The sequence below is a fragment of the Staurois parvus genome, unplaced genomic scaffold (assembly GCF_062004578.1).
Source record: "Staurois parvus isolate SC_StPar_1 unplaced genomic scaffold, SC_StPar_1.0 ptg000003l, whole genome shotgun sequence".
In the NCBI taxonomy this organism is placed as follows: Eukaryota; Metazoa; Chordata; class Amphibia; order Anura; family Ranidae; genus Staurois; species Staurois parvus.
In genome coordinates, this window is record NW_028317799.1 from 15,025 (window position 1) to 42,429 (window position 27,405).

Genomic DNA, 27,405 nt, shown 5'->3' on the forward strand with positions numbered 1-27,405 from the left:
AAAAAAAAAAAGCCCAGAGCTGTGTGCAGCCAAGGGTGCAATAGTCACCTTTAGTCTGAAGTCCTGCAATACCTCTTTTCTGCCACAAGATGTCCACTTTCCTCTGGGCCCAAGAAGACTAAATCAGCCGATTTTTCTTTTAAAAAAACGAAAAATCGGTCGTTCAAGCGGCCGACGTTACCAGCAACGGTAAAAAAAATCGGCCGATTTTCATCCCGTCTACAGCCGGCAAAAAGTGTCCCTGCAGAGAGCTCCGCTATTTCTTTGACAGTTCCTTGCAACAACAACAATGTATCTATTTGTATCCATTTAGGATACAGATGTTTTTATTCAGAAATAAAAACATCCTCTTTTTCATCCTCTTCTTCCTCTTCTTCTTCATCCTCTTCTTCATCCTCTTCTTTATCCTCATCTTCTTCATCCTCTTCTTCATCCTCTTCTTCTTCATCATCCTCTTCTTCTTCCTCTTCTTCATCCCCTTCTTCATCTTCTTCATCCTCTTCTTCATCCCCTTCTTCATCTTCTTCATCCTCTTCTTCATCCTCTTCTTCATCCTCTTCTTCTTCATCCTCTTCTTCTTCCCCTTCTTCATCATCTTCTTCATCATCATCCTCTTCTTCATCCTCTTCTTCTTCATCATCCTCTTCTTCTTCTTCTTCCTCTTCTTCATCCTCTTCTTCTTCTCCCTCTTCTTCATCCTCTTCTTCTTCTCCCTCTTCTTCATCCTCTTCTTCATCCTCTTCCTTCTTTTCATCCTCTTCTTCATCCTCTTCTTCTTCTTCATCCTCTTCCTTCTCTTAATCCTCTTCTTCATCCTTTTCTTCCTCTTCATCTTCTTCTCCCTCTTCTTCATCCTCTTCTTCATCCTCTTCCTTCTCTTCATCCTCTTCTTCCTCTTCCTCTTCTTCTTCATCCTCTTCTTCTTCAGATTCTTCTTCTTCCTCTTCATCCTCTTCTTCTTCTTCTTCCTCTTCATCCTCTTCTTCATCATCTTATTCTTCTTCCTCTTCTTCATCCTCTTCTTCATCCCTTTCTTTATCCTCATCTTCTTCTTCATCTTCTTCTTCTCCTTCCTCTTCTTCTACTTCCTCTTCTTCATCCTCTTCTTCTTCTTCCTCTTCTTCATCCTCTTCATCCTCTTCTTCTTCATCATCTTATTCTTCTTCCTTCTCTTCTTCATCCTCTTCTTCCTCTTCTTCATCCCCTTCTTTATCCTCATCTTCTTCATCATCCTCTTCTTCTCCTTCCTCTTCTTCTACTTCCTCTTCTTCATCCTCTTCTTCTTCCTCTTCTTCTTCATCCTCTTCTTCATCCTCTTCTTCTTCATCATCCTCTTCTTCTTCTTCTTCTGCTCCCTCTTCTTCATCCTCTTCGTCTTCTCCCTCTTCTTCATCCTCTTCCTTCTCTTCATCCTCTTCTTCTTCCTCTTCATCATCCTCTTCTTCATCCTTTTCCTCTTCTTCATCCTCTTCTTCTTCTTCCTCTTCTTCCTCTTCCTCTTCTTCATCATCCTCTTCTTCATCCTCTTCTTCTTCTTCATCCTCTTCCTTCTCTTCATCCTCTTCTTCATCCTCTTCCTCTTCTTCATCCTCTTCTTCATCCTCTTCTTCATCCTCTTCTTCTTCTTCCTCTTCTTCATCCTCTTCTTCCTCTTCCTCTTCCTCTTCTTCTTCCTCTTCTTCATCATCCTCTTCTTCATCCTCTTCCTTCTCTTCATCCTCTTCTTCATCCTCTTCTTCCTCTTCATCTTCTTCATCCTCTTCTTCTTCATCCTCTTATTCTTCTCCCTCTTCTTCATCCTCTTCTTCTTATTCATCCTCTTCTTCCTCTTCATCCTCTTCTTCTTCATCTTCTTCAGCTTCTTCTTCATCCTCTTCTTCTTCCTCTTCTTCATCATCTTATTCTTCTTCCTCCTCTTCTTCATCCTCTTCTTCTTCCTCTTCTTCGTCCTCTTCTTCCTCTTCCTCTTCTTCTTCCTCTTCTTCATCATCCTCTTCTTCATCCTCTTCTTCTTCTTCATCCTCTTCCTTCTCTTCATCCTCTTCTTCATCCTCTTCTTCCTCTTCATCTTCTTCATCCTCTTCTTCTTCATCCTCTTATTCTTCTCCCTCTTCTTCATCCTCTTCTTCTTATTCATCCTCTTCTTCCTCTTCATCCTCTTCTTCTTCATCTTCTTCAGCTTCTTCTTCATCCTCTTCTTCTTCCTCTTCTTCATCATCTTATTCTTCTTCCTCCTCTTCTTCATCCTCTTCTTCTTCCTCTTCTTCATCCCCTTCTTTATCCTCATCTTCTTCTTCATCCTCTTCTTCTTCCTCTTCTTCTTCTTCATCCTCTTCTTCTTCATCCTCTTCTTCATCCTCTTCTTCTTCATCATCCTCTTCTTCTTCATCATCCTCTTCTTCTTCATCATCCTCTTCTCCTTCTTCATCCTCTTCTTCATCCTCTTCTTCTTCTTCCTCCTCTTCTTCATCCTCTTCTTTCTTCTTCCTCTTCTTCATCCTATTCTTCTTCCTCTTCTTCCTCCTCCTCTTCTTCTTCCTCATCCTCTTCTTCTTCATCCTCTTCTTCTTCTCCCTCTTCTTCATCCTCTTCTTCCTCTTCTTATTCATCATCCTCTTCTTCTTCTTCATCCTCTTCTCCTTCATCCTCTTCTTCTTCTTCATCATCCTCTTCTTCTTCTTCTTCTTCATCCTCTTCTTCTTTTTGTCTTCCTCTTGCAAGTCACTGCTCATGCGCAGATTTTTTTATCAGTAAAAAGATCGGCCGATTTGCCCATCTTTGCCGCGATTTTTCCAACTTTACCGATAAAAAGAAATCTGCCAAAATACCGAAAAACGGCCGAACAATTAGCCCACTAACGATCCGAAAATCGGCCTATTTTCCACCCATCTATGGCCTGCATTAGTCAGGGTAAGTAGATGTACCAAAGGTGACGTTGCAAAAAAGATTTTTTATTATTTTATTTTTTTATTTCATGTAATTATAGAGCACTTTCATCCTCTTCTTCATCCTCTTCTGCCTCTTCTTCTTCTTCCTCTTCTCCATCCTCTTCTTCTTCTTCTTCCTCTTCTTCATCCTCTTCTTCTTCTTCTTCATCCTCTTCTTCTTCTTCATCCTCTTCTTCATCCTTTTCTTCATCCTCTTCTTCTTCCTCTTCATCCTCTTCTTCTTCTCCCTCTTCTTCATCCTCTTCTTCTTCATCATCCTCTTCTTCTTCATCATCCTCTTCTTCTTCCTCTTCTTCTTCCTCTTCTTCATCCTCTTCTTATTCTTCCTCTTCTTCTTCATCCTCTTCTTATTCCTCCTCTTCTTCTTCATCATCCTCTTCTTCATCTTCTTCTTCATCATCCTCTTCTTCTTCTTCAACTTCTTCTTCTTCTTCTTCCTCCTCTTCTTCATCCTCTTCTTCTTCTTCCTCTTCTTCCTCTTCTTCATCCCCTTCTTTATCCTCATCTTCTTCTTCTTCCTCTTCTTCTACTTCCTCATCCTCTTTTTCCTCATCCTCTTCTTCTTCTTCATCCTCTTCTTCTTCTACTTCCTCTTCATCATCCTCTTCTTCTTCTACTTCCTCTTCATCATCCTCTTCTTCTTTATCCTCTTCTTCTTCTTCTTCTTCTTCTTCCTCTTCTTCTTCCTCTTCTTCTTCTTCATCCTCTTCTTCTTCATCCTCTTCTTCTTCTTCATCCTCTTCTTCATCCACTTCTTCTTCCTCTTCCTCTTCTTCTTCCTCTTCTTCTTCTTCATCCTCCTCTTCTTCTTCATCCTCCTCTTCTTCTTCATCCTCCTCTTCTTCTTCATCCTCCTCTTCTTCTTCATCCTCCTCTTCTTCTTCTTTTTGTCTTCCTCTTGCAAGTCACTGCTCATGCGCAGATTTTTTTTATCGGTAAAAAGATCGGCCGATTTTCCCATCTTTGCCGCGAAAATCGGGCGATCGGCAAAATCGGCCGATTTCTTTCCAACTTTACTGATAAAAAAAATCTGCCAAAACACAGAAAAACGGCTGAACAATTAGCCCACTAACGATCCGAAAATCGGCCGATTTTATTTTCGGCCGAAAAATCGGCCGATTTTCGACCCATCTATGGCCTGCATTAGTCTATCAGAAACCTGTCTGACAAGGTGACAGTGCAAGGAAAGGATTCAGAAGCAGGGACAGTTGTCCTATCTATTACTACATTCAAATTTGATTGAAGTGTCATGAGAGCGGCATCTTCAACTGGGCTGTGGCCTGAATGCTGCAAGTGGTGTTCAGACAGCAGATCTACACTGCCCATCCTGACCTCATGGCTATGAACAGAGCCATCGATTATTATACAGGATTTACACAGCGCTTTACAATATAATGGGAGACAGTACAATTACAATACAAATGAATACAGGAGGACACAGAGGGCCCGGCTCGTTAGAGCTTACAATCTAAGAAGGAGGGTTGAGATATACAAAAGGTAATAACTGTGGGGGATGGGCTGATGGACAAAATACATGTACAGCTGTTAGGTGGGGGGCAGCATAGGCCTCTCTGAAGAGATGAGTTTTCAGGAATCGTCTAAAAGTAGACAGTGATGGAGATAGTCGGACACATTGGGGAAGGAAGTGCCAGAGGATGGGAGTGGCTCTGGAGAAGTCCTGGAGGCGAGCATGGGAGGAGGTGACAAGGGAGCTAGAGAGAAGGAGGTCTTAGGAGGAATGAAGATCCAAGTACCTCAACACATACAGGTCAACGACTTGATGCAGCTGAGAAGGAGGTCAGATGCACCAGTCAATGAACTCTGAATGATCTCCGATGTGACTCATACTGACGTCAAAGGCAAACAGAATGCGCCTTAAAGCACGCATCATTTACCCATCAATACAACTCCCAATATATTGATTATTGGGAAAAACACCTGAATCAGCTGGAAAATATAGCAGGCCACTAGAGGACAAGCTACCACCTGTATGGCTTTTATGGATTGGCCCCAAGAAAGGAAAATTATGATATTTGATACAATTTTCCATTATTTTACTTACCTTATAACTTCCCCTTTTCTAGAGCCATCCATGGCAGCCTACTGACTATATGCATATAGCCATGTTCACACCAGAAAACAGAATTTAAAAAAAAAATCATTACAAACACATTTTTTTTTAAAATAGCTAGTAATGTAACCACCCACATAGCTACAACTGACAACTCTCATTGCTGATAGGTGGGATAAATTCAATCCACATTGATCTGCCCATACTAAACATGGCCACTGCTAAACCAGTAGCCATTCACACTCTGCCAATGACAAACCTGACCATTACTGCTTCTGTTACACCAAAAGCTATAGACTTTCTGCCGATAACAAACATGGCCACTGCAACTTCTGTTATGCCAAAAGTTACAGTCTGCCCATAACAAACATGGCCACTACAGCTTCTGTCACACCAAAAGTTATAGATAGTCTGCCCATACCAAACATGGCCACTGCAGCTTCTGTTACTCCAAAAGCTATAGCCATACTGCCCATAACAAACATGGCCACTGCAGCTTGTTACATCAAAAGTTATAGACATTCTGCCCATAACAAACATGGCTACTGCAGCTTCTGTTACGCCAAACGTTAGACATTCTGCCCATAACAAACATGGACACTACAGCTTCTGTTACACTAGCGGTCTCCAAACCACGGCCCGGGTGCCAGATGTGGCCCTTTGCTTGACTCTATCCAGCCCTTGGGGCACTATTCCTTCCACTGACACCAATGATGAGGCACTATTCCTCCCAATGACACCAATGATGGGACGCTATTCCTCCCACTGACACCAATGATGAGGCGCTATTCCTCCCACTGACACCAATGATGGGGCGCTATTCCTCCCACTAAGACCAATGATGGGACGCTATTCCTCCCACTGACACCAATGATGAGGCGCTATTCCTCCCACTGACACCAATGATGGGGCGCTATTCCTCCCACTAAGACCAATGATGAGGCGCTATTCCTCCCACTGACACCAATGATGGGGCACTATTCCTCCCAATGATGGGGCACTATTCCTCCCAATGATGGGGCACTATTCCTCCCACTGACACCAATGATGGGGCGCTATTCCTCCCACTGACAGCAATGATGGAACGCTATTCCTCCCACTGACAGCAATGATGGAATGCTATTCCTCCCACTGACACCAATGATGGGGCGCTATTCCTCCCACTGACACCAATGATGGGGCGCTATTCCTCCCACTGACAGCAATGATGGAACGCTATTCCTCCCACTGACACCAATGATGGGGCGCTATTCCTCCCACTGACACCAATGATGGGGCGCTATTCCTCCCACTGACACCAATGATGGGGCGCTATTCCTCCCACTGACACCAATGATGGGGCGCTATTCATCCCACTGACACCAATGATGGGGCGCAATTCCTCCCACTGACACCAATGATGGGGCACTATTCCTCCCACTGACACCAACGATGGGACATTGTTTACTCTGATGCCGAGACATTTTCTACTCACACTGGCCACAGTCCGTCCTCCCTGTGTTACATACACAGAGATAGACATTCTTCCCATAACAAACATGGCCGCTGCCGTTTCTGTTACAAAAGTAGTCATACACAAGTTACGCCACTTTTACGTTAGTTCTCTATACACCTTGCCCATAACAAATATGGCCGCCGCAGAGTCTGTTACCCATCTCACATCCTCGCTGACCCTACCAAATAGGTCCCACCCCCGGCGATCGCACGGCACGTCCCCACGCCCAGTTAGACCTAAGCATCCGAGTGCTAGGCTCCACCAAAGAAGCGGCGGGAGGCAAAGGCGGAAGTAGCCGATGGTGGATGTAGGAGGAGAGTGCGATCTGTCAGTGGGGGTGCAGTGAATGGTTCTCATTGGTTTTTTCCCCCAACAGAGGAGCAATGAAGGTTCATATCAAGTCCTGGAATGGAGTGGCCTCCTGGCTGTGGGTGGCCAATGATGACAACTGTGGAATCTGCCGGATGGCGTTCAATGGCTGCTGTCCGGACTGTGAGTACGGGGGGGGGCACTGTTCTCTTCTATTCCTGGGGGGGGTCACCATTCTCTTCTAATCCTGGGGGGGGGTCACTATTCTCTCCATTCTCTTCTATTCCTGCGTGGGGGGTCACTATTATCTCCACTCTCTTCTATTCCTGGGGGTCACCATTCTCTTCTATTCCTGGGGGGAGGGGGGTGTCACTATTCTCTTCTATTCTGGGGGGTGTCACCATTTTCTATTCCTGGGGGGAGGGGTCACCATTCTCCTATTCCTGGGGGGGAGGAGGTCACTGTTCTCTTCTATTCCTGGGGGGGGGTGTCACCATTCTCTTCTATTCGGGGGAGAAGGTCACCATTCTCTTCTATTCCTGGGGAGGGGTCACTATTCTCTTCTATTCATGGGGGGGGGGGTCACCATTCTCTTTTATTCATGGGGAGGTCACCATTCTCTTTTATTCATGGGGGGGTCACCATTCTCTTCTATTCATGGGGGGGGGGTCACCATTCTCTTCTATTCATGGGGGGAGGGGTCACCATTCTCATCTATTCATGGGGGGAGGGGTCACCATTCTCTTCTATTCATGGGGGGAGGGGTCACCATTCTCTTCTATTCCAGGGGCGGAGGGGTCACCTTTCTCTTTTGTTCCTGGGGGGAGGGGTCACCATTCTCTTCTATTCCAGGGGGGGAGGGGTCACCATTCTCTTTTGTTCCTGGGGGGAGGGGGTCACCATTCTCTTTTGTTTCTGGGGGAGGGGGTCACCATTCTCTTTTGTTTCTGGGGGGAGGGGGTCACCATTCTCTTTTGTTTCTGAGGGGAGGGGTCACCATTCTCTTCTGTTTCTGAGGGGAGGGGTCACCATTCTCTTCTGTTCCTGGGGGGAGGGGTCACCATTCTCTTCTGTTCCTGGGTGGAGGGGTCACCATTCCCTTCTGTTCCTGGGGGGGAGGGGTCACCATTCCCTTCTGTTCCTGGGGGGGAGGGGTCACCATTCCCTTCTGTTCCTGGGGGGGAGGGGTCTCCATTCCCTTCTGTTCCTGGGGGGGAGGGGTCTCCATTCTCTTCTGTTCCTGGGGGGGAGGGGTCTCCATTCTCTTCTGTTCCTGGGGGGGAGGAGTCTCCATTCTCTTCTGTTCCTGGGGGGGAGGGGTCTCCATTCTCTTCTATTCCTGGGGGGGAGGGGTCTCCATTCTCTTCTATTCCTGGGGGGGAGGGGGTCACCATTCTCTTCTATTCCTGGGGGGGAGGGGGTCACCATTCTCTTCTATTCCTGGGGGGGAGGGGGTCACCATTCTCTTCTATTCCTGGGGGGGAGGGGGTCACCATTTTCTTCTATTCCTGGGGGGGAGGGGGTCACCATTTTCTTCTATTCCTGGGGGGAGGGGGTCACCATTTTCTTCTATTCCTGGGGGGGAGGGGGTCACCATTTTCTTCTATTCCTGGGGGGGAGGGGTCACCATTTTCCTCTATTTCTGGGGGGGAGGGGGTCACCATTCTCCTTTTCCTGGGGGGGAGGGGGTCACCATTCTCCTATTCCTGGGGGGGAGGGGGTCACCATTCTCTTCTATTTCTGGGGGGGAGGGGGTCACCATTCTCCTATTCCTGGGGGGGAGGGGAGGGGGTCACCATTCTCTTCTATTCCTGGGTTTATTGATGGGTATTTGTATACATTTGTATTATTTATCCGTATCGTTTGGAGAGGGTCCGGGACATTTTTTTTTTAAATGTACAATGTTGCGGTTTTGGTTCAGTAGACTTCAATGAAGACGCTGCAAAAAACATGTGCGGTTTTGACGCATTTTTTAATGCATTTTAATCTACCCAGCAACAAGTTGGCCAAAAAAAAAACATAAAAAAATTAATCAAAAAATGCTCATACAGAACTGCAAAACAAACAAAACGCAAACTGCATTGGTGTAAACCAGGTCTAAAATGCATTGAAGACACTGGAAAAACACGTGTTGCATTTTTGATGCGTTTTTTTTTAAATCACAAAACCTATGAAACATGCACCCTAAACGTTGTTTAATCGTGGTACAATTGCAGGTAAAATCGTTTATTGGTGGCCATTATTGAAAAAAGACAAAAGTCCATCCAGTTCAACCATTAAAAAAAAAGTTATAATCCTACACCCACAGTTGATCCAGAGGAAGGCAAAAACCCAGGAAAGCATGATCCAGTTTTCTCCTGCAGGGGAAAAAAATTCCTTCCTGATCCCTCGAGAGGCAATCGGATATTCCCTGGATCAACTTTACCTATAAATGTTATATCCAGTTATATTCTGTGTATCTAAGAAAGAATCCAGGACTTTCCTACAGCAATCCACTGAGCTGGCCACAACCAACTCTTGAGGAACTCTATTCCACATTTTCACAGCTCTCACTGTGAAGAAACCTTTCCGTGTTTGGAGATTACATTTGTTTTCCTCGAGATGTAAAGAGCGCCCCCTTGTCCTCTGTGATGACCTCAGGGGGAATAACTACACCGAGTTCACTATATGAACCACTGATGTATTTATACATGGAGATCATATCCCCCCTTATGTAGTATACATGGAGATCATATCCCCCCTTATGTATTATACATGGAGATCATATCCCCCTTATGTACTATAGATGGAGATCATATCCCCCCTTATGTATTATACATGGAGATCATATCCCCCCTTATGTATTATACATGGAGATCATATCCCCCCTTATGTATTATACATGGAGATCGTATCCCCCCCTTATGTATTATACATGGAGATCATATCCCCCCTTATGTATTATACATGGAGATCATATCCCCCCTTAATCTCCTCTTCTCAAGAGAGAATACATTCAGTTCCTCTAATCTTTCCTCATAGCTGAGCTCCTCCATGCCTCTTATCAGTTTGGTTGCCCTTCTCTGTACTTTCTCCAGTTCCCCAATGTTCTTTTTGTGAATTGGTGGCCAAAACTGAACTGCATATTCCAGATGAGGTCTTACTAATGATTTGTTCCGGGGAAATGATATCTCTCTCTGGAGTCTATACCTCTATTAATACAAGAGATGATTTTGCTCTAGAACCCGCAGCTTCGCATTGCTGCCATTATTAAGCTTGTGATCTACCAGAACCCCCAGATCCTTCTCCACCATTGACCCCCCCCCCCCCAGTTGTACCCCCCTAGTATGTATGATTCATGCATATTCCTATATTTTTATTTTTATCTCATGCTTTCCAGGGTAGAGGGGCTATCAGGGGTCTTATTGACCCCAGATGTCTCCATAAAGAGGACTTGTCATGTCTTCTTCTGTTACAAGGGCTGTTTACATTTTAGTAGGAATTAAGGTGATCTTAAAAACAAAGAAATAACGGGATGGTGTCCAAATAAAAAAAAAAGAGCAAAATAATTTTTTTTTTATTTTATTGACCCCCCCCCCCCATCCACTTGTGCCTGAACGTGTACGTAGGTCTCGTCCACATATGTAATTAGCGTTCGCACCACACGTGAGTATCACTGCGAAAATGATAGCGAGAGCAGTAATTCTAGCACCAGACCTCCTCTGTAGCTCTGAACTGGTAACCTGGAAAAAGTTTCAAAGTGTCGCTTATGGAGATTTTTAAGCACTGTAGTTTGGCACCATTCCTCGAGCATGCGCAATTTTAAAGCATGACATGTTGGATATCTATTTACTCGGTGTAACATCATCTTTTATTGGATTATATATTGTGATTTTTTTATTTTTGCGTTAAAATTCATAAAAGTGTATTTTTTCCCAAAAAATTGCTGCACAGATACTCCGACATAAAAATTTTCAACGACCACCATTTTATTCTGTTATTTGCACACGTTTTTAAAAAATCTTTTTTGGCCTGAGGACGACTTAAAACCCCAAAGCAATATATATTTTCTGAAAGCAGAGAATGAAATGGTAGTTTCATTTTTTTGTTTTATGTTGCATGATATTAGCAAAATGGTGTATCAAGCACAAAATCTCAGCAAAAACACACTCAAGTTAATTTTGGGGCACATAAATCCAATACAACACCCAATGTTTAGGTAAAATATAGAAGAAGAGTAAATGGATACCCAACATGTCAAGACATGAAATGAAGACGAAATTCGGTACCCAAAATATTTCGTAGGTGACGCTTTCAAAGCCCCTCCAGGTCATCAGTGTAGCTTTAACCATGGAGAGTGGCTCTGGACATTTTGCTCCCACTCAGGCATGCGCAAAAATATGTAACTTTGTATTGAAATCCCCATAAGAAGCTTCCCCCAACGCTTGTATGTATGTCCGTATGTGTGGTTACCCCTGAGGTGTCACCTGCCTTCCATCATCACCACGGATCCTCTTGGCTTTATAATGTAGGGTGAAGTTCCACTTTAATCGCTTTCCCACTGCCCTATAGCAGAGGTGGCATGTGCAAAATCACATTTATATATATATATATATATATATATATATATATATATATATTTATAATTAAAAAAATATATATACACATACATATATACAGGGGTGTGCAAAATCTCTCTCTCTCTGTGTGTGTGTGTGTTTTCACATTTCCAGGTAGGGGGTGCGTGTGAGCTCTACTCGAGCCGCCTTTGGTGGCCTCACCTGTTTATCACCGGGTCCCCAGCAGTGATTTCCCACCTGTATCTGGCGATCGCCGTGCACCACCGATGGGGGAGCAACCTGTATGTAAACAATACAGATCTCTCCCCTGTCAGCTCCTGCACACTGCTTTGTATGGCTCTGCATAGCAGAGCCATACAAAGCAGTGTGCTTACAGTGGAAAGCACACAGTTAACCCTTTGATTGCCCCTCATGTTAACCCCTTCCTGCCCAGTGCCATTAGTACAGTGTCAATGTTTTTTATTAGCACTGATCACGGTCTCGGTTCCACTGGGGATGTCAGTTACACCAAGTCAGTTCCCCCCAGTGTGAGAATGCCTGCCGCAGTCCCGCTATAAGTCGCTGATCGCCGCCATTACTAGTGTTAAAAAAAAAAAATCCCAGTATATATACCGCCATTTGTAACTTGTAACTTTGTAACTTTCACGTAAACCAATTAATTTACAGGTATTGGGATTTTTTTTTTTTAGCACAGACATGGAGCAGAATACATTTTGGCCTAAATTTCTGACAAAATTAGATTTTTTTTAATTCTTTTACTGTACATGTTTAATAGCAAAAAGTAAAAAATAGTTTTTTTTCCCTTAAATTGGCACTTTTTTTTTTTTTTTTTATAGCACAGAGAATAAATGAAGAGGTGATCATATACCACCAAAAGAAAGCTCAATTTGTGGGAAAAAAGGACCTGAATTTACTTTTGGTGCAGCGTTGCATGACTGCGCAATTGTCAGTTAAAGTAATGCAGTGCCGTATTGAAAAAAATGGCCTGGTCAGGAGGGGGGGGGGGGATCTTTTGGAGGGCAAGTGGTTAATACATGAAAATGTAGTGCTTACGTTGTTTTTGTAACACACACCAAGCGTTGCGTTGCACTTTTTTGTGTTTTGCGGAGGTACCATTGAAAACTAATTGCACCACAACAAATGCTGCATTGCGATGCGTTGCGGTAATGTGTTTTACTGGTATGCACTGGTGTGAATGAGCCCTTCGTGTCTTTCCAGACCAGCGATTGCTTCACATTTCTTTGGTTGCCACAGGTGATCTGTGTATAGAGCGCAGTATTCAGCCTAATCACATGTAAAGACATTGCTTATTACAGAATGAGGATAAACGGTTAGGGCCGCGGGGAATCCCATACATGCCACCGCCGCCATTGATGTAGAATTACATCCCATGATCTCCGCACACAGCTGTTCAGCACGTCTATAATACCAGCACATGGTAATATGCGTTAAATAATTAGTTTTATATTCCTTGTCTGATCTAACTTATAATCTCTCGGCTTCTGCGTCCATAAAGGGAATTTCTCCTCCCGCACCTAATAAGGTTTCATATGTTCTGTCGGGTTGTAGTTATGCCAGGAGGATCAACAAAGAATTGTAAAGAAATTGATGTGGTGTATTAGTGTATTTTTATTGAGCATGTATTTTAGTTATTGCTGTGATTTACCTTTAATTAATTATGTGGCTTTAACATTTTTACATGTTTGATCTTCCATATTGTGTGTCATTTATCTCATCTTCCATATTTGTAATTGAGGATTTATGTAGAGATTTTTAGATTAGCTACTAGAGGTAGGGTAGGGGCAGAGGAGGGAGAGTTGTAGGGGTAGAAGTGATATAGGGTAGGGGTAGAGGTAGGATAGAGGTTGGGTATGTGTAGTAGCAGAGGCGTTGTTGGGGTAGGGATAGAAGAGGGGTAGGGGTAGAGGTAGGATAGGGTTGGAGGAGGCGTAGAGGTGGGGTAGGGTTGGAGGAGGCGTAGAGGTGGGGTAGGGTAGGGTTGGAGGAGGGGTAGAGGTAGGGTAGGTTTGGAGGAGGGGTAGAGGTGGGGTAGGGTTGGAGGAGGGGTAGAGGTGGGGTAGGGTTGGAAGAGGCGTAGAGGTGGGGTAGGGTTGGAGGAGGGGTAGGGTTGGAGGAGGGGTAGAGGTGGGGTAGAGTTGGAGGAGGGGTAGAGGTGGGGTAGAGTTGGAGGAGGGGTAGAGGTGGGGTAGGGTTGGAGGTGGCGTAGAGGTGGGGTAGGGTTGGAGGTGGCGTAGAGGTGGGGTAGGGTTGGAGGTGGCGTAGAGGTGGGGTAGGGTTGGAGGTGGGGTAGGGTTGGAGGTGGGATAGAGGTGGGGTAGGGTTGGAGGAGGGGTAGAGGTGGGGTAGGGTTGGAGGTGGCGTAGAGGTGGGGTAGGGTTGGAGGTGGGATAGAGGTGGGGTAGGGTTGGAGGTGGGTTAGAGGTGGGGTAGGGTTGGAGGAGGGGTAGAGGTGGGGTAGGGTTGGAGGTGGGTTAGAGGTGGGGTAGGGTTGGAGGAGGGGTAGAGGTGGGTTAGGGTTGGAGGTGGGATAGAGGTGGGGTAGGGTTGGAGGAGGGGTAGTGGTAGGGATAAAGCATTAGCAGTAGGGGTAAAGGAGGAGACATAGAGGTTGGGTAGGGGTAGGAGTAGAGGTAGAGTAACTACTACGACTCTTTCGAACTGCCTATTAACTGCTGAGACAAAATATCAGTGACACATGAGGTGCATTGTTGTCATTAAGTCAGCTGACCCATCAGTCTTTCATTGTGAGAAGGAGCAGTAAAGCACAATGTGCTCCTTTCTGCGAAGGACAGTTATTGGTTGGGGCATTTGCCATTTGTTTGTACTGGTGAGAGGAGCACCTGTGCCTTTAAGGAGGGGTGCGCTCCCTCCAGGCATACCTGCCCTCAATCTATCCATTATATAGGTGCTCCTACTATGGAGGCTCTCAAAATGTATAGAGTTAGGACCGCTGATAAAACTGGGGAGCCGTGAAGAGACTCTACAGCTTACTCATGTATTTGTAAATGTGTGAAAAGTAAATCCCTGGTTTTAATGTGAACTGTTAGACAGGACATTTTGGTTGGTTGCAGGCTGGTTGGTAAGTGAGCTGGGAATTTTTAATTGCTGTTGTTTGCAGTAAAGCACAAGCCTTGTGTAGTGCTGAAAAGCAGGAAGCAGAGGACCGGGTATGTAATGTGCAGCTGTAGTGGCCCCCGTGTACACCTACAGTCATGCACTATATACAACATCAAAGATTTTGACTGCATTAAAGTGCAGGGATGATGAATTTGTATCGCCCTTCTCCCGGGACATTGGGCAAGTAGCTTTTTTTCAACCTTTTGCCCCGCTGTGGGCAAGCAGCGGGCTCACCTGTCAGGTGGAAGCAATCGGGTGGCCCAATTGCTTCCAAACAGCCCATGGTGTTTTTCGTCCCCTATGTAATGAAAATAAAAAGTTAAGTAGAACTTTTTTTTTTAATAGTACAATATTCAAAGTTGCACCCAAGCACATAACATCCCCTCAAAAAAAAAATGTTTTTTAGCCGCCCTCACATATATGCATGTACAAAAGTAATAGCACATGCACCTACGCATGAAAATGTCGATTGTGATACACGTTACATATCGCCGCGCATGCCAGAATAAAAGCGATAATTCTAGCACCAGTGGACAAATATACATGATAAAATAATGGAGTAGCGTTGATAACTGTGCAAACTCCACAATAATAAGATGAAAAACATAAATCACATAAATGAATATAAATATATAAGTGATAGATCTTTCAAGATCTAGAAAAAGTGTCCCAAACTGTGATATTATCAGTACACAAAGCAGGGTGGATAAAAATCAATTATTTTTTTTAAAAAATAAAAAAAATTGGATTTTTTTAATTTAAATCGGATTTTTTAAATAAAATGCTTTTTGAGGAAAATATATTACCATCCAAAGGTTATTCCATCATGAAATAAAGATTAGTTTTTTAATTATGTAGAATAAGGCTGCATATGTTTAATTTTTTTGGTACATAAATTCCATGAATCCATTCACAATGTCATGCTCTTCCAGAGGTTTTTGTAAGATTATTGGGCAGTTTCTCTGCCTACAACATATTATCACAGATGATTGGTTTACTTTTGCAGTTCTCAAAACTGAATCTGACTCAGCGGAGATCACATGCCTCTTCTTCACAGCAAAAATGTTAGAACATGAACAGAGTTAAGAAAAAGACCTTCATCCTAACTTCTACAAACCTATGAATACAGAATCAACCCCTTCAGTGCTAAGTTTCAAGAAGTTCAGTGAATAGAATAGAAACAATATTTTTCTGATTGTTTGGAGTGGAATAGATCTGCACAAGAAGAAAGTGAAACTAAGTGTGAGGAGGAAGGGGCTGACAGTCTAAGTTTCTTCAAATATATATATTTTGTTTAACCAAATTAGTTACCAAACATGGATGTTTAAGCGAATCACATATGCTGGAATGTTATTGTTTCAGATGAATAAATCTATTTAAATTGTTATTATTAAGGTAATGATTATTTTTCTCCTTCCTAAGTACAACAGAAAAGTTGTCCAAATATGAATGATTAACCTATTAAACTGGGGATAAAAAAACTAATATGAAAAGTTGTTATTCTAAAAATCTTCATCTACTTGTATATTAAAGTTATACCAGCAAGAATTAGTCTTTATGTAGAAAACTAGGATTTACATCAAGCCTCACTGACTAGTGATTTAAATCAAATCCACCCTGACACAAAGTGCATATGATAAAGCTGGTCCTATGCCCGGACCCTCATATCAGGCCATAGATGGGTCGAAAATCGGCCGATTTTTCGGCCGAAAATAAAATCGGCCGATTTTCAGATCGTTAGTGGGCTAATTGTTCGGCCGTTTTTCGGTATTTTGGCAGATTTTTTTTATCGGTAAAGTTGGAAGATTTTTTTTTTTTTTTACCGTTGCTGGTAACGTCGGCCGCTTGAACGACCGATTTTTTTTCGTTTTTTAAAGAAAAATCGGCCGATTTTCGACCCATCTATGGCCTGCAATACAGTGACAATACCCAGTCCGACTTGGGACCAAACCCCAAAAAACTAGGTGCTATATACAGTGGATACCAATATATATATATATATATATCATTCACTTTATTTGTGATCATATCCCTTATTTTGGGATTCAATGTATATAGCACTGAGTTTTTTGTATGAGGGTCCGGGCATAGGACCAGCTCTATCATATGCACTTTGTGTACTGATAATATCACAGTTTGAGACACTGATCTTGAAGGATCTATCACTTATATATTTATATTCATTCATTTATGTGATTTATGTTTTTCATCTTATTGTGGAGTTTGCACATATAGTTATCAGCGCTACACCATTATTTTATCATTTATATTTGTCCACTTCAGGGGCGGACTGACAACTCATGGGGCCCCCGGGCAATAGGGGATCATGGGGCCCCTGTGTCCATGCCCAAACTCAAAAAAGCCTATGAAAAAGGTACCAGGGGCATCTCATGGGGCCTCCTACTAACCCCGGGCCCTCGGGCAGTGCCCAAGTTTCCAAATGGTCAGTCCGCCCCTGGTCCACTTATAGGTAGAGGATAGGGTGTTAGCAGCATATAGAAATCAGGTTCCGTATTAGCGCAGGGGGATCTCTGTCACTATACTGTAGTTGATAATGTATATATAGCAGAAAGACCTGGCAACTTGTTGCTGCAGCGGTCCTTCTCTGTATCAACAGTACAGAAGCAGGTAAGAATCCATGCAGTGTATGTTACAGACCTGGAGAGGACTTTTTTTTAATTTTCTGTTTATTCCATTCTTATTTATTTTTTCTTGTACCCTACACAGGTAAGGTTCCAGGAGACGACTGCCCGTTGGTGTGGGGTCACTGCTCACACTGCTTCCACATGCACTGCATCCTCAAGTGGCTGAACTCCCAGCAAGTACAGCAGCACTGCCCTATGTGCCGCCAGGAGTGGAAGTTCAAGGAGTAGATGACCGCTCACCCTTCCTCGCCCGCCTAGACGATGTCGTGCGATTTTTCTCGGACATCAGAGAGACGGGGTCATCTGTGGACCTATAGGATCCCAGAGACGGGTTCCAGCAGCAACAATGTCTGTTTGTTAGGATTCATGTTGACCAATTTGCAATTCATTTCCAGTGTAAACCTGAACTAACTGGGACTGTAAAGTGTCATTTCTGCAGTGCCACCTGCAGGTGAGAGTTTGTATTGTCATGTGACCACGTACATAACGCATCGCCACACACGTGGCCTGGACATGTCATCCACTCTTTGTTCATGGCGGGACTGATCTGACCATGCTTGTGACAGTAAAGCCATGTGGAAGTTCCTAAGGAATTGAAAGTACTCCTCTCCAAATTTAAAGTAAAAAGAAAACTTTGTCAAAACTTTTTTGCTTTCATTTTAGAGTATTTATTTTTATTGATGTCAGGTACTTATATTGCGCCGTCAATTTACACAACACTTTACATATATATTGTACAGTCACATCAGTCCCTAACCCTCAAGGGGCGTACAATCTAAAGTCCCTAACTCACATTCATACATACACATACTAGGGACAATTTAGACAGGAGCCAATTCCCCTACCAGCATGTCTTTGGAGTGTGGGAGGAAACCGGAGTACCCAGAGGAAACCCACACAGGCACAGGGAGAACATGCAAACTCCAGGCAGGTGGTGCCGTGGTTGGGACTCGAACCAATGACCATAGTACTGCCAGGCGGAAGTGCTAACCATTTGAGTACTGTCAGCATCAACAGGTTTAGGAAGCTTCTTCTAAATGTGGTTATTGGCTTCATTATTTAACCCTTTACACCCCGGTCACATCAAGCTCAATTTTGAAATCGTGCGGCTTACAGTGAATTCGCATGATTTCACTGCCGGGAAACATGCCGATTTCAGGTGCGATTTGCAAGAGATCGGACACAGATGTCTATGCAAATCGCACCAAAAGTAGCGCATGCACTAGTTTAGAAATCGGTGCGGCTCCGACCAAGTCGGAACCGCACGGATATGACCGCTGTAACTGCGGACAATAGGGTGCGACTTTGCATGTGATTTGCAAGTCACATGGCATGCCAATTCGTATTCAGTGTGACCAGAGACTTAACTGCCACAACCATATACTGTACCTTACATAGGTGGTGGGGGGGAGGCTTTTACACAAACTGGTGGCTGTCAGATGAAAGCAATCCAACATGAGGGGCGTGCTGATCGGCTGACCTGGGACCAGCATGACAGGTGCCACTAGGTAGAGTCAGTGGCGTCCCTAGGGGGTGCGGGCCACACCGGGTGACACCATCACAGGGGGTGCAGGAGTAGGATGCCTGCACAGTGATGGCTGCCCCCGCCCTGGTGTAGCGGTAAAATGAGTATCCCTTGAAGATATGTATCCCCTAAAGCAACTGCGCATGTGCTGGTTTCAGGCCGAAGAAGCTGATCACCAGCTCTGTGCTAAAGCCGGAGATCGACTTCTTCGGCCTGAAACCGGCACATGCGCAGTTGCTTCCGGGGATACATATCTTCAAGGGATACTCATTTTACCGCTACACCGGCACCGCTCCTTCCTCTCTGGAGGGGTGACACCACATGTTACCGCACCAGGTGACACCAACGCTAGGGACGCCTCTGGGTAGAGTGGAGGGAGATTAGCGATTGCCCCTTCCTGCTAATGACCTGGAGGCAGCGTGTAAAACACTACTTTCTGATCCCGGTGTCACATCTCCCAACCTGTATGGCTGAGGAAGAAGCTAATGGGGTGCGATCTGTGCTTCCATTTGCAGGTAAGACATCAGAGGTCTAAAAGACCATTAAAGCAACTCTGTCACCAAAATGGTAGAAAAAGTTTAGTGAAAAAAAAATGTACGCACTTAAACCCCCTCCAAAAAATGTTTTGATCCCCCCCCACATAACGCACTGATGAACGTACATGTGAATACAAGCGTAGAAGGCGCCAGCGCACGAAAATGTTGTTTGCAATACATGTTACATGTTGCTGTGCATGCTGGAGTGAGAGCAATAGTTATAGGCCCATTATTCCTGGTTAAAAAAGCGATCCACTGCAGGAGCTTTTAACTGCTTGCCTGTCACCCTATAGTAGGGGGCAGGGCTGCACATAATTAACCACCTCCTGTCCGGACACTTTTACCCCCTTCCTGTCCAGGGCAATTTTCAGCTTTCAGCGCTATCACACTTTGAATGACAATTGCGCGGTCATGCAACACTGTACCCATATGAATTTTTTGCCATTTTTGTGAGACAGATAAAGCTTTATTTTGGTGGTATTTATTCACCGCTGGGATTTTTTTTTTTTTGCTATGTAAATGAAAAAGTCCCAAAATTTTGAAAAAAAGTGTTTTTTTTTTATAAAATGTAGCAAATAAATAATATTTCATCATAAATCTTGGCCAAAATTTATTTCGTTATTTTTTTAGTAAAAAAAAAATCCAAATTAGTTTATAACCAAAAATTATAATTTTTAAACTTTTTTTTTTACATTTTTATTTTATTTTTTTATATTATTTTTTATTTTTATTTTTTTTTTACATACTGTCACCCTAGCAGTACAGTGTCAGTTTTTTTTTTACACTGATTGCTTTTACACCCATATAGGATGTAAAAGCAATCATTTCTCTTTCTCTCTGTCTGCATTCTTGCAGCCATTGAGAACTACTGAGTGAGCTGTGATTGGTCACAGCTTGTCACATGGTACAAGGCTGTTGTGACTAGCCTTGTACCATGTGACCTCTGTGATCATTCACAGATTTCCCACGTAGTAAGCAATGATGTCACAAGTGACATCTTGCTTACTACTTTGCATGTGATCACTGATTGGCCAATCAGTGATCACATGATCAGGACCTCGTACAGAGGTCCCGTCCGATGATCGGTGTTTCACTGTGTCCGGAGGACACAGCGGGCACCGGATCGCGGTGCTGCGCGCTCCCAGGGAGCACGCACAGCTAGGAAAGGCGGGTACCGTTTATGAATGGCAACCCGCCCCTGGACTGCCACCGCCCTGCCGTTTATAAACAGCAGGCGGACGGCAAGTGGTTAAGTATATATACATGTTTTGCATTTCCAGGTAGGTGGCGCGCGTGCCGCCCTACCTGCGCTGCTATTGATGACTAGGGATGTCAGTCACCGGGTCCTGGCCGGCAATCATCGGGAAAAGCTGACAGGGGAGACACCTGTGTGTAACAACACAGGTCTCTCTACTGCCAGCATGGGCATGCTGCTTTGTATCTCTCTGCACAGCAGAGCAGCATGTCTCCCTAGTAAAACGCACACACGTAACCCTTTGATCGCCCCACATGTTAACTCCTTCCTGCCCAATGTCAGTACAGCGTCAGTGCTTTTTATTAGCACTGATCACTGTATTAGTGTCACTGGGGATGTCAGTGGCAGTTAGGCAGTTCCCCCCAGTGTCAGAATGCCCACCGCGGTCCCTCTATAAGTCGCTGATTGCCGCCGTTACTAGTATAAAAAAAATTCAAGTCCCAGTATATATACCGCCATTTGTAAACGCTATAACTTTCACGTAAACCAATGAGTTTACACGTATTATCGCTTCTCGGCCTTTTGGCTAAGATCAAGTGTAGTATCTGTTCTTATCAGTGTCCAGTGGGGGTGCTCCCGACCATTCTAGCTTTGCGGGGATGGTTGTTGTATAGTACCCTCACTGGTATGATGGGGGTCCGGAAGGCTGGACCGGAGGGACAGAAACCAGGGGGCGCCACGATACGCTCTGGGACCTTGGGAGTAATTCCTCTGGGAAAGCTGGAAAGACCCAGTACCTCCTGATTTGGACGGATCTACCTTGGTCTGGCCTGGGGCTGGGGACGCAAAAAGTCCGCAAACTCAGTGCCCCCTGGGGAAGACGCTCTCAGGGGTGTCACTAGTAACACTTGGGTGTGGGACCCCACGGTGTGAAGATGACACATGGCCACTGTTTTTCACCTCTTTTTGCACAGCGCCCTAAGGACCAGGTCTTTTGGCTAAGTCCGGGGCAATTTTTGCTACAGGCCTCAGGGCCTGGTCTGTGCACAATTAGGCACGGTACCACTTTTTTATTTATTTATTTAATCACTCCCACGTTTTGTCACTTTTTCTGTTCTTATGTGTGTGTTTTTCATGGATGGAGGGTGTGGGTCCTTGGGCCTTACCTGAAGTCTAGGGGGAGGATGTGTGGCCCTACGGTTCCTTCCTCCCCTGATCCCTAGGGGGTTTTCTCTTCGGGAGAACCCCCTTGCCTAGTACTGGATGTCCGGCTTCGGCTGGGCATAAGGAACGGTGGTCCACCAGGCCTTTTGGCCAGGAAGACCAAATGGGAACCTTGTCCCTGTCAGGAGCTTCGTGCCCCGGGGGATCGGGTGAACGGTCCAACCCTCCCGGGGGTAGGACAAACACACCCCTAAGTGCACTTTTTCGTGTGGTGTTCGCACATGCACTTTTTTTGTGATCACTTACGAGTTTTTCGTTGTAGTTTGCACGTTTGCGGACTTAAAAAAAAAAAAAAATCTGTTGTTATCAGTTAAAAAAAAAAAAAGAGTTTACACGTATTGGGATTTTTTATTAGCAAAGACATGGAGCAGAATACATTTTGGCCTAAATTTATGACAAAATTAGATTTTTAAAATTTTTTTTTTATTTGGCATGTTTAATAGCAAAAAGTCCAAAATATTGGTTTTTTTTTTCAAAATTGTCAGGTTTTGTTTCTCTTTTAATAGATTTTAATTTGAATAAAATACAAACACCTCCCTGAAATGCACGGGAGGAAAAAGGAAAACCGAAAACAAGTACAATATTTCCATCATTGAAGACATCTAGGCACATCCACCATAAGTATGGGTACAATAGTAACAATCTGACAGTACATAAAGGCCCCTCATTGGAGTATATATCAGCAATAATCTCAATAACAGTAATTAAAGAAAATATGGAATGAGAGAATGGAAAAGTGGGAGCAGGACGAGAGAGAGAGGAGAGAAGAGAAAAAAAAAAGGGGGGGGGGAAGAAAAGAGAAAGTGTTGGCGTGCCCCCCTCCCGGGTAGACGGATGATCCCAATTCACCGAGAATTCGATAGGTATCTAAGGCTGGCCATACATTATACAGTTTTCTTTAGAAAATTGCTTTAGATTTACCAAAATCCATATAATGAGGTCAAACCTGAACAACACTTTGAATTGTATCCAATTAAGCACTGCATAGCTGACGGTAAATTTAAAGGAAGAAATTGAACAGAAAGTTGTATAGTGTATGGGCAGCCTAAGCCATGGGTCCCATACTCTTTCAAAAAGGGCCATCTTATCTTGGAGGATGGCCAACAGGCGCTCATTCATCATAATCCATGTCAGCTTGGTCTTCAGAAGGTGGAACGGAATAACAGGAGACTTCCAAGACCGTGCAAAAGAAATTCTAGGTGCCGGCTTCGGCGCCCCTCCACTGGTGTACCAAGTAGGGCCTGCTGAGGGCTTTCCCTAAAGATTCATGTGTGTATCCAAAACCGCCGGACCTTTGGACATAACCACCGAATATGGAGCACTGTCCCTGCCTGGCCACAGCCACCAAAGCAAAGGGGTGAGGCATCTGCAACGTAGGACGCCACCCGCACAGGTACCATGTATCATCTCAGGAGAACTTTATCTCTTAGATTGTAAGCTCCCAGGATCAGGGCCCTCCTATCCCTCTTGTACTGAACTGTATGGTTGCTGTATTGTCTTCCGTTATATTGTAAAGCGCTGAGCAAACTGTTGGCGCTATATAAATCCTGTATAATAATAATATATAAATCCTGTATAATAATAATAATATATAAATCCTGTATAATAATAATAATTAGCTTCTATCAGCGAAGTATTGATGAGCGACTGAGAAGCCAGCTGCGCGTCAGGTTTTGTTTATAGCGCAAAAAATAAAAAATGCAGAGGTGATCAAATACCACCGAAAGAGAGCTCTATTTGTGGGAAACAAAGGATATAAATTTAATTTGGGTGCAGCGTTGCATGACCGCGCAATTGTCAGTTAAAGTAACGCAGTGCAGTATCGCAAAAAATGGCCTGGAAGGGGGGGGTAAATCCTCTGGAGGGCAAGGGGTTAAAGTGTCACCTATAGATAATATAGGGTCACCGTTTCACTGACAAATACAATGTTAGACCTTGACATGTTTGGTATCTATTTACTCGATGCAATGTCTTATGCAGGCCATAGACGGGTCGAAAATCGGTCGATTTTTCGGCCAAAAAAAAAATTGTACTGTTAGTGGGTTAATTGGTCGGCTGTTTTTTGGGGTTTTGGCACATTTTTGTTTTATCGGTGCAGTTGGAAAAAAACGGCCGATTTTGCCAATCGGCCGATTTTCCGGCAATGATGGTCAAATCGGCCAATCTTTTTACCGATAAAAAATCTGCGCATGAGCCGTGACCTGCAAGAAGAATAAAAAGAAAAAGAATTCCAGTCCGCTATTATATTTGACATGAAAAAGTATAGCGGTTGCAACAATGTATCTATTTATATCTGAATGAAAACATCTGTATCTGAAATGGATACAAATAGATACATTGTTGCAACCGCAATACTTTCTCATGTCAAATATAATAGCGGAGCTCTCTGCGGGGACAGAAGTAATTAAATGCCGGCTGTAGACGGGATGAAAATCGGCCGATTTTTTTTTTTACCGTTGGTGGTAACGTCGGCCTATTGAACGACCGATTTTTCGTTTTTTTTTTTTTAAACAGCCGGTTTTCGACCTGTCTATGGCCTGCATTATTTAAACTACTGCAGAGAAGTAGGGTGGAGGATTCCAGCCTTCCAGGGCAGCCTAAAGGTGAACGCGTTTTCTTGCAATGGATAATATGGGGTTGATTTATTAAAACTGGAGAGTGCAAAATCTGGTGCAGCTGTGCATGGGAGCCAATCGGCTTCAGCCTCTTCAATTAAGCTTTGACAATAAAACCTGGAAGCTGATTGGATGCTATGCACAGCTGCACCAGATTTTGCTCTCTCCAGTTTTAGTAAATCAACTCCTATCTGTACTTTTTCCAAAGCTCCGATTTATATAAATAATCCCCGGTGCTTCTCTCATTTCATTTCCCATCTTCCGGAGGCTTCACAAATCTCTTCTCCTTGTCTCCCTCCTTCCAGCAATCCCCGTCTATCTATTTACCAGATTTGTTTTTAAATTACAATTTTTTTTTCCTTGCAGAGCAGAACAATTCCGGTGTGTAAATTCAATAAATCATGCCGGCATATTCCGCTCTCATGGACGGGGATCAGTTTATTGACAGGGAGACAAAATGTGTCAAGATTAACTTGTTTCGATTGATCCTGAAAGAGCTTTTCACAAACTAAACCGCTTAATTGAACCCATAGTCTGTTATTAACCATTTACTGACCAAGTATGGGCCTTATTCACACAGGTGTAGTACAGAGTACGCCCTTGCGAGGGCGACGTTTACCCACACGGGGATAAACAGGTGTTCTGAGCAGACAGCCCCATCCATGAAGAAGGATATAATGCTCATGAGCTGCCACAGATCAATGGTAAGCTGCTGCAAGCACCTAAATGTATTCCCACATCAATCAAATTCCCCAAGAATAGTGCTGCACTGCCCCCTAGTGACCCAAAAAAATAAACAATAAATAAACACCCTCCCGAGCATCAAATCCAATGTGTAAAACGGGTCGTCAAACTTTTTAAGCAGGGGGCCAGTTCACTGACCTTCACACTGTTGGGGGGCTGGACTATAGTTTGAAAAAAATATGAACAAATTCCTATGCACACTGCACATATCTTATTTGTAGTGCAAAAAAAATTACAATATTTCAAATGCACTGTACTCCGTAACACTGGACACCACAATGCACTGTACTCCGTAACACTGGACACCACAATGCACTGTACTCCGTAACACTGGACACCACAATGCACTGTACTCCGTAACACTGGACACCACAATACACTGTACTCCGTAACACTGGACACCACAATGCACTGTACTCCGTAACACTGGACACCACAATGCACTGTACTCCGTAACACTGGACACCACAATGCACTGTACTCCGTAACACTGGACACCACAATGCACTGTACTCCGTAACACTGGACACCACAATGCACTGTACTCCGTAACACTGGACACCACAATGCACTGTACTCCGTAACACTGGACACCACAATGCACTGTACTCCGTAACACTGGACACCACAATGCACTGTACTCCGTAACACTGGACACCACAATTCACTGTACTCCGTAACACTGGACACCACAATGCACTGTACTCCGTAACACTGGACACCACAATGCACTGTACTCCGTAACACTGGACACCACAATGCACTGTACTCTGTAACGCACTGGACACCGCAATGCACTGTACTCTGTAACGCACTGGACACCGCAATGCACTGTACACTGACACATTGGACACCACAATGCACTGTACTCTGTAACACACTAGATACTGCAATGCACTGTACACTGTAACACACTGGACACTGCAATGCACTGTACTCTGTAACACACTGGACACCGCAATGCACTGTACTCTGTAACACACTGGACACCGTAATGCACTGTACTCTGTAACACACTGGACACTGCAATGCACTGTACTCTGTAACACACTGGACACTGCAATGCACTGTACTCTGTAACACACTGCAATGCACTGTATCTGGTGCCTGGTATGCTCTCCTCCTCTCCTGTTTCTCCTCTGGCTGCAGCAGGTGAAATCTGGGGCTTCCAGGCTGCCACTCGCTGGGTCCTCGTGGCCGAATTCTACTGCCGCCTTTCAAATACAAGTAAGTCGGGTGAGTGTGTGTTAATAAACTACTATTACTGGGGCTGCTTCTCCCACCCCCCGCCATGTATCCCAGGCTTACCTTTACCTCCTAGGTGCTGCAGACCATCATGGTGGGTGTCAGAATGGAAAGTGGTGGGAGAGCAGAAAACATCAATTCTCTAATCTCACCTGCGTAGTATGAACCAGGAAGGGCTCGGGGTACTTCAGGGTTCAGAGCTGACCGCTGTGGTCTGGACGACGTTGATTGAGCACAGTGTGTGCTTGAACAGCTTCAACAGAGTGCAGAGGTGACATCCAATAGACCCCTGATGTCTCCATAAAGAGAACTTGTCACCTGCACTAGGTTATCACACAGGGGGCTTGGGGTATCAGTCAAGGTGGGTGAGATTTTGCTATGACTTCACAGCATACTTGCACATTATGGCACACTTACCTTACAAGCCCATCTCCAGCTCTGACCGATCTATGTTGCTGCTATGTCCCCCCCCCCATCACCACCACCATTACCACCATCTCTTTACTGATACTTCCAGGTCCTCTTAAGCCATTTCACAGCCTCTGATGATGTCACTCCTTCACATGTGCACAGGCATTGCATTGTCCCTGACACCCTGCTCTGTGAGGTGTCCAGGAGCTGGAGTGCACATGGCAAACAGTGGGCACAGAAAGAAAGAAAACTCTAGAGGCAAGGAGCATGCAGGTGGTGTTTGCAAAACAGTCTCTTCGGCCTAAAAATAATCTTTCTGGTATTTTTTTACTTTTTAAAGATCCTTCCTCACTTCTGTGACATCAAAAACCGGAAGCAACAAGGATTTTGTCACATCCACTACTTTAATATATTTTTAATGAGATTGTTTTGTACTGTGTTTTACTGCATCTTTTCACATCCTCCTTGAACTCCTAAACCTCTCCTATTCCCCCCTCAGCTCTGTTTTGTTTGGAAAAAGCAGGGCATGTTAGTTGCTCTCATGGAACTGCTCTATGCGCACTACACATCCCATAGTCCCCAGTCCATCTCAGGCGCGAGCAAGAGAGGGTGGCTACATTCCTACATACAGTGGGATCAAGACAGGGTGGCTGCACTCCTACATACTGTGAGGCGAAGGCAGGGTGGCTACATTCCTACATACTGTATAATGGGACAGGGCAGGGTGGCTACATTCCTTCATACA

At 44.3% G+C, this 27,405-nt stretch overlaps 1 protein-coding gene and 1 pseudogene across 1 annotated transcript; both read left to right on the forward strand.

Annotated features, from left to right (window-relative positions):
- The first annotated feature begins 6,715 nt into the window (after window positions 1-6,715).
- On the forward strand, window positions 6,716-17,808 carry ANAPC11 (anaphase promoting complex subunit 11). Its single transcript, XM_089669055.1, has 2 exons — window positions 6,716-7,006; window positions 17,248-17,808. The coding sequence occupies exons 1-2, from the start codon at window positions 6,898-6,900 to the stop codon at window positions 17,391-17,393; spliced, it is 255 nt and encodes an 84-aa protein (XP_089525181.1). The 5' UTR covers window positions 6,716-6,897; the 3' UTR covers window positions 17,394-17,808.
- A 3,179-nt stretch (window positions 17,809-20,987) lies between these two features.
- Window positions 20,988-21,103, forward strand: LOC149474685 (U2 spliceosomal RNA; annotated as a pseudogene).
- Window positions 21,104-27,405: the final 6,302 nt, after the last annotated feature.

Bases quoted from the DNA above. Each gene is read 5' to 3' on its own strand.
- ANAPC11 (XM_089669055.1), top strand. From the start codon at position 6,898: ATGAAGGTTCATATCAAGTCCTGGAATGGAGTGGCCTCCTGGCTGTGG. The intron at 7,007-17,247 runs GTGAGTACGGGG...TACCCTACACAG, and splicing joins CAATGGCTGCTGTCCGGACT to GTAAGGTTCCAGGAGACGAC.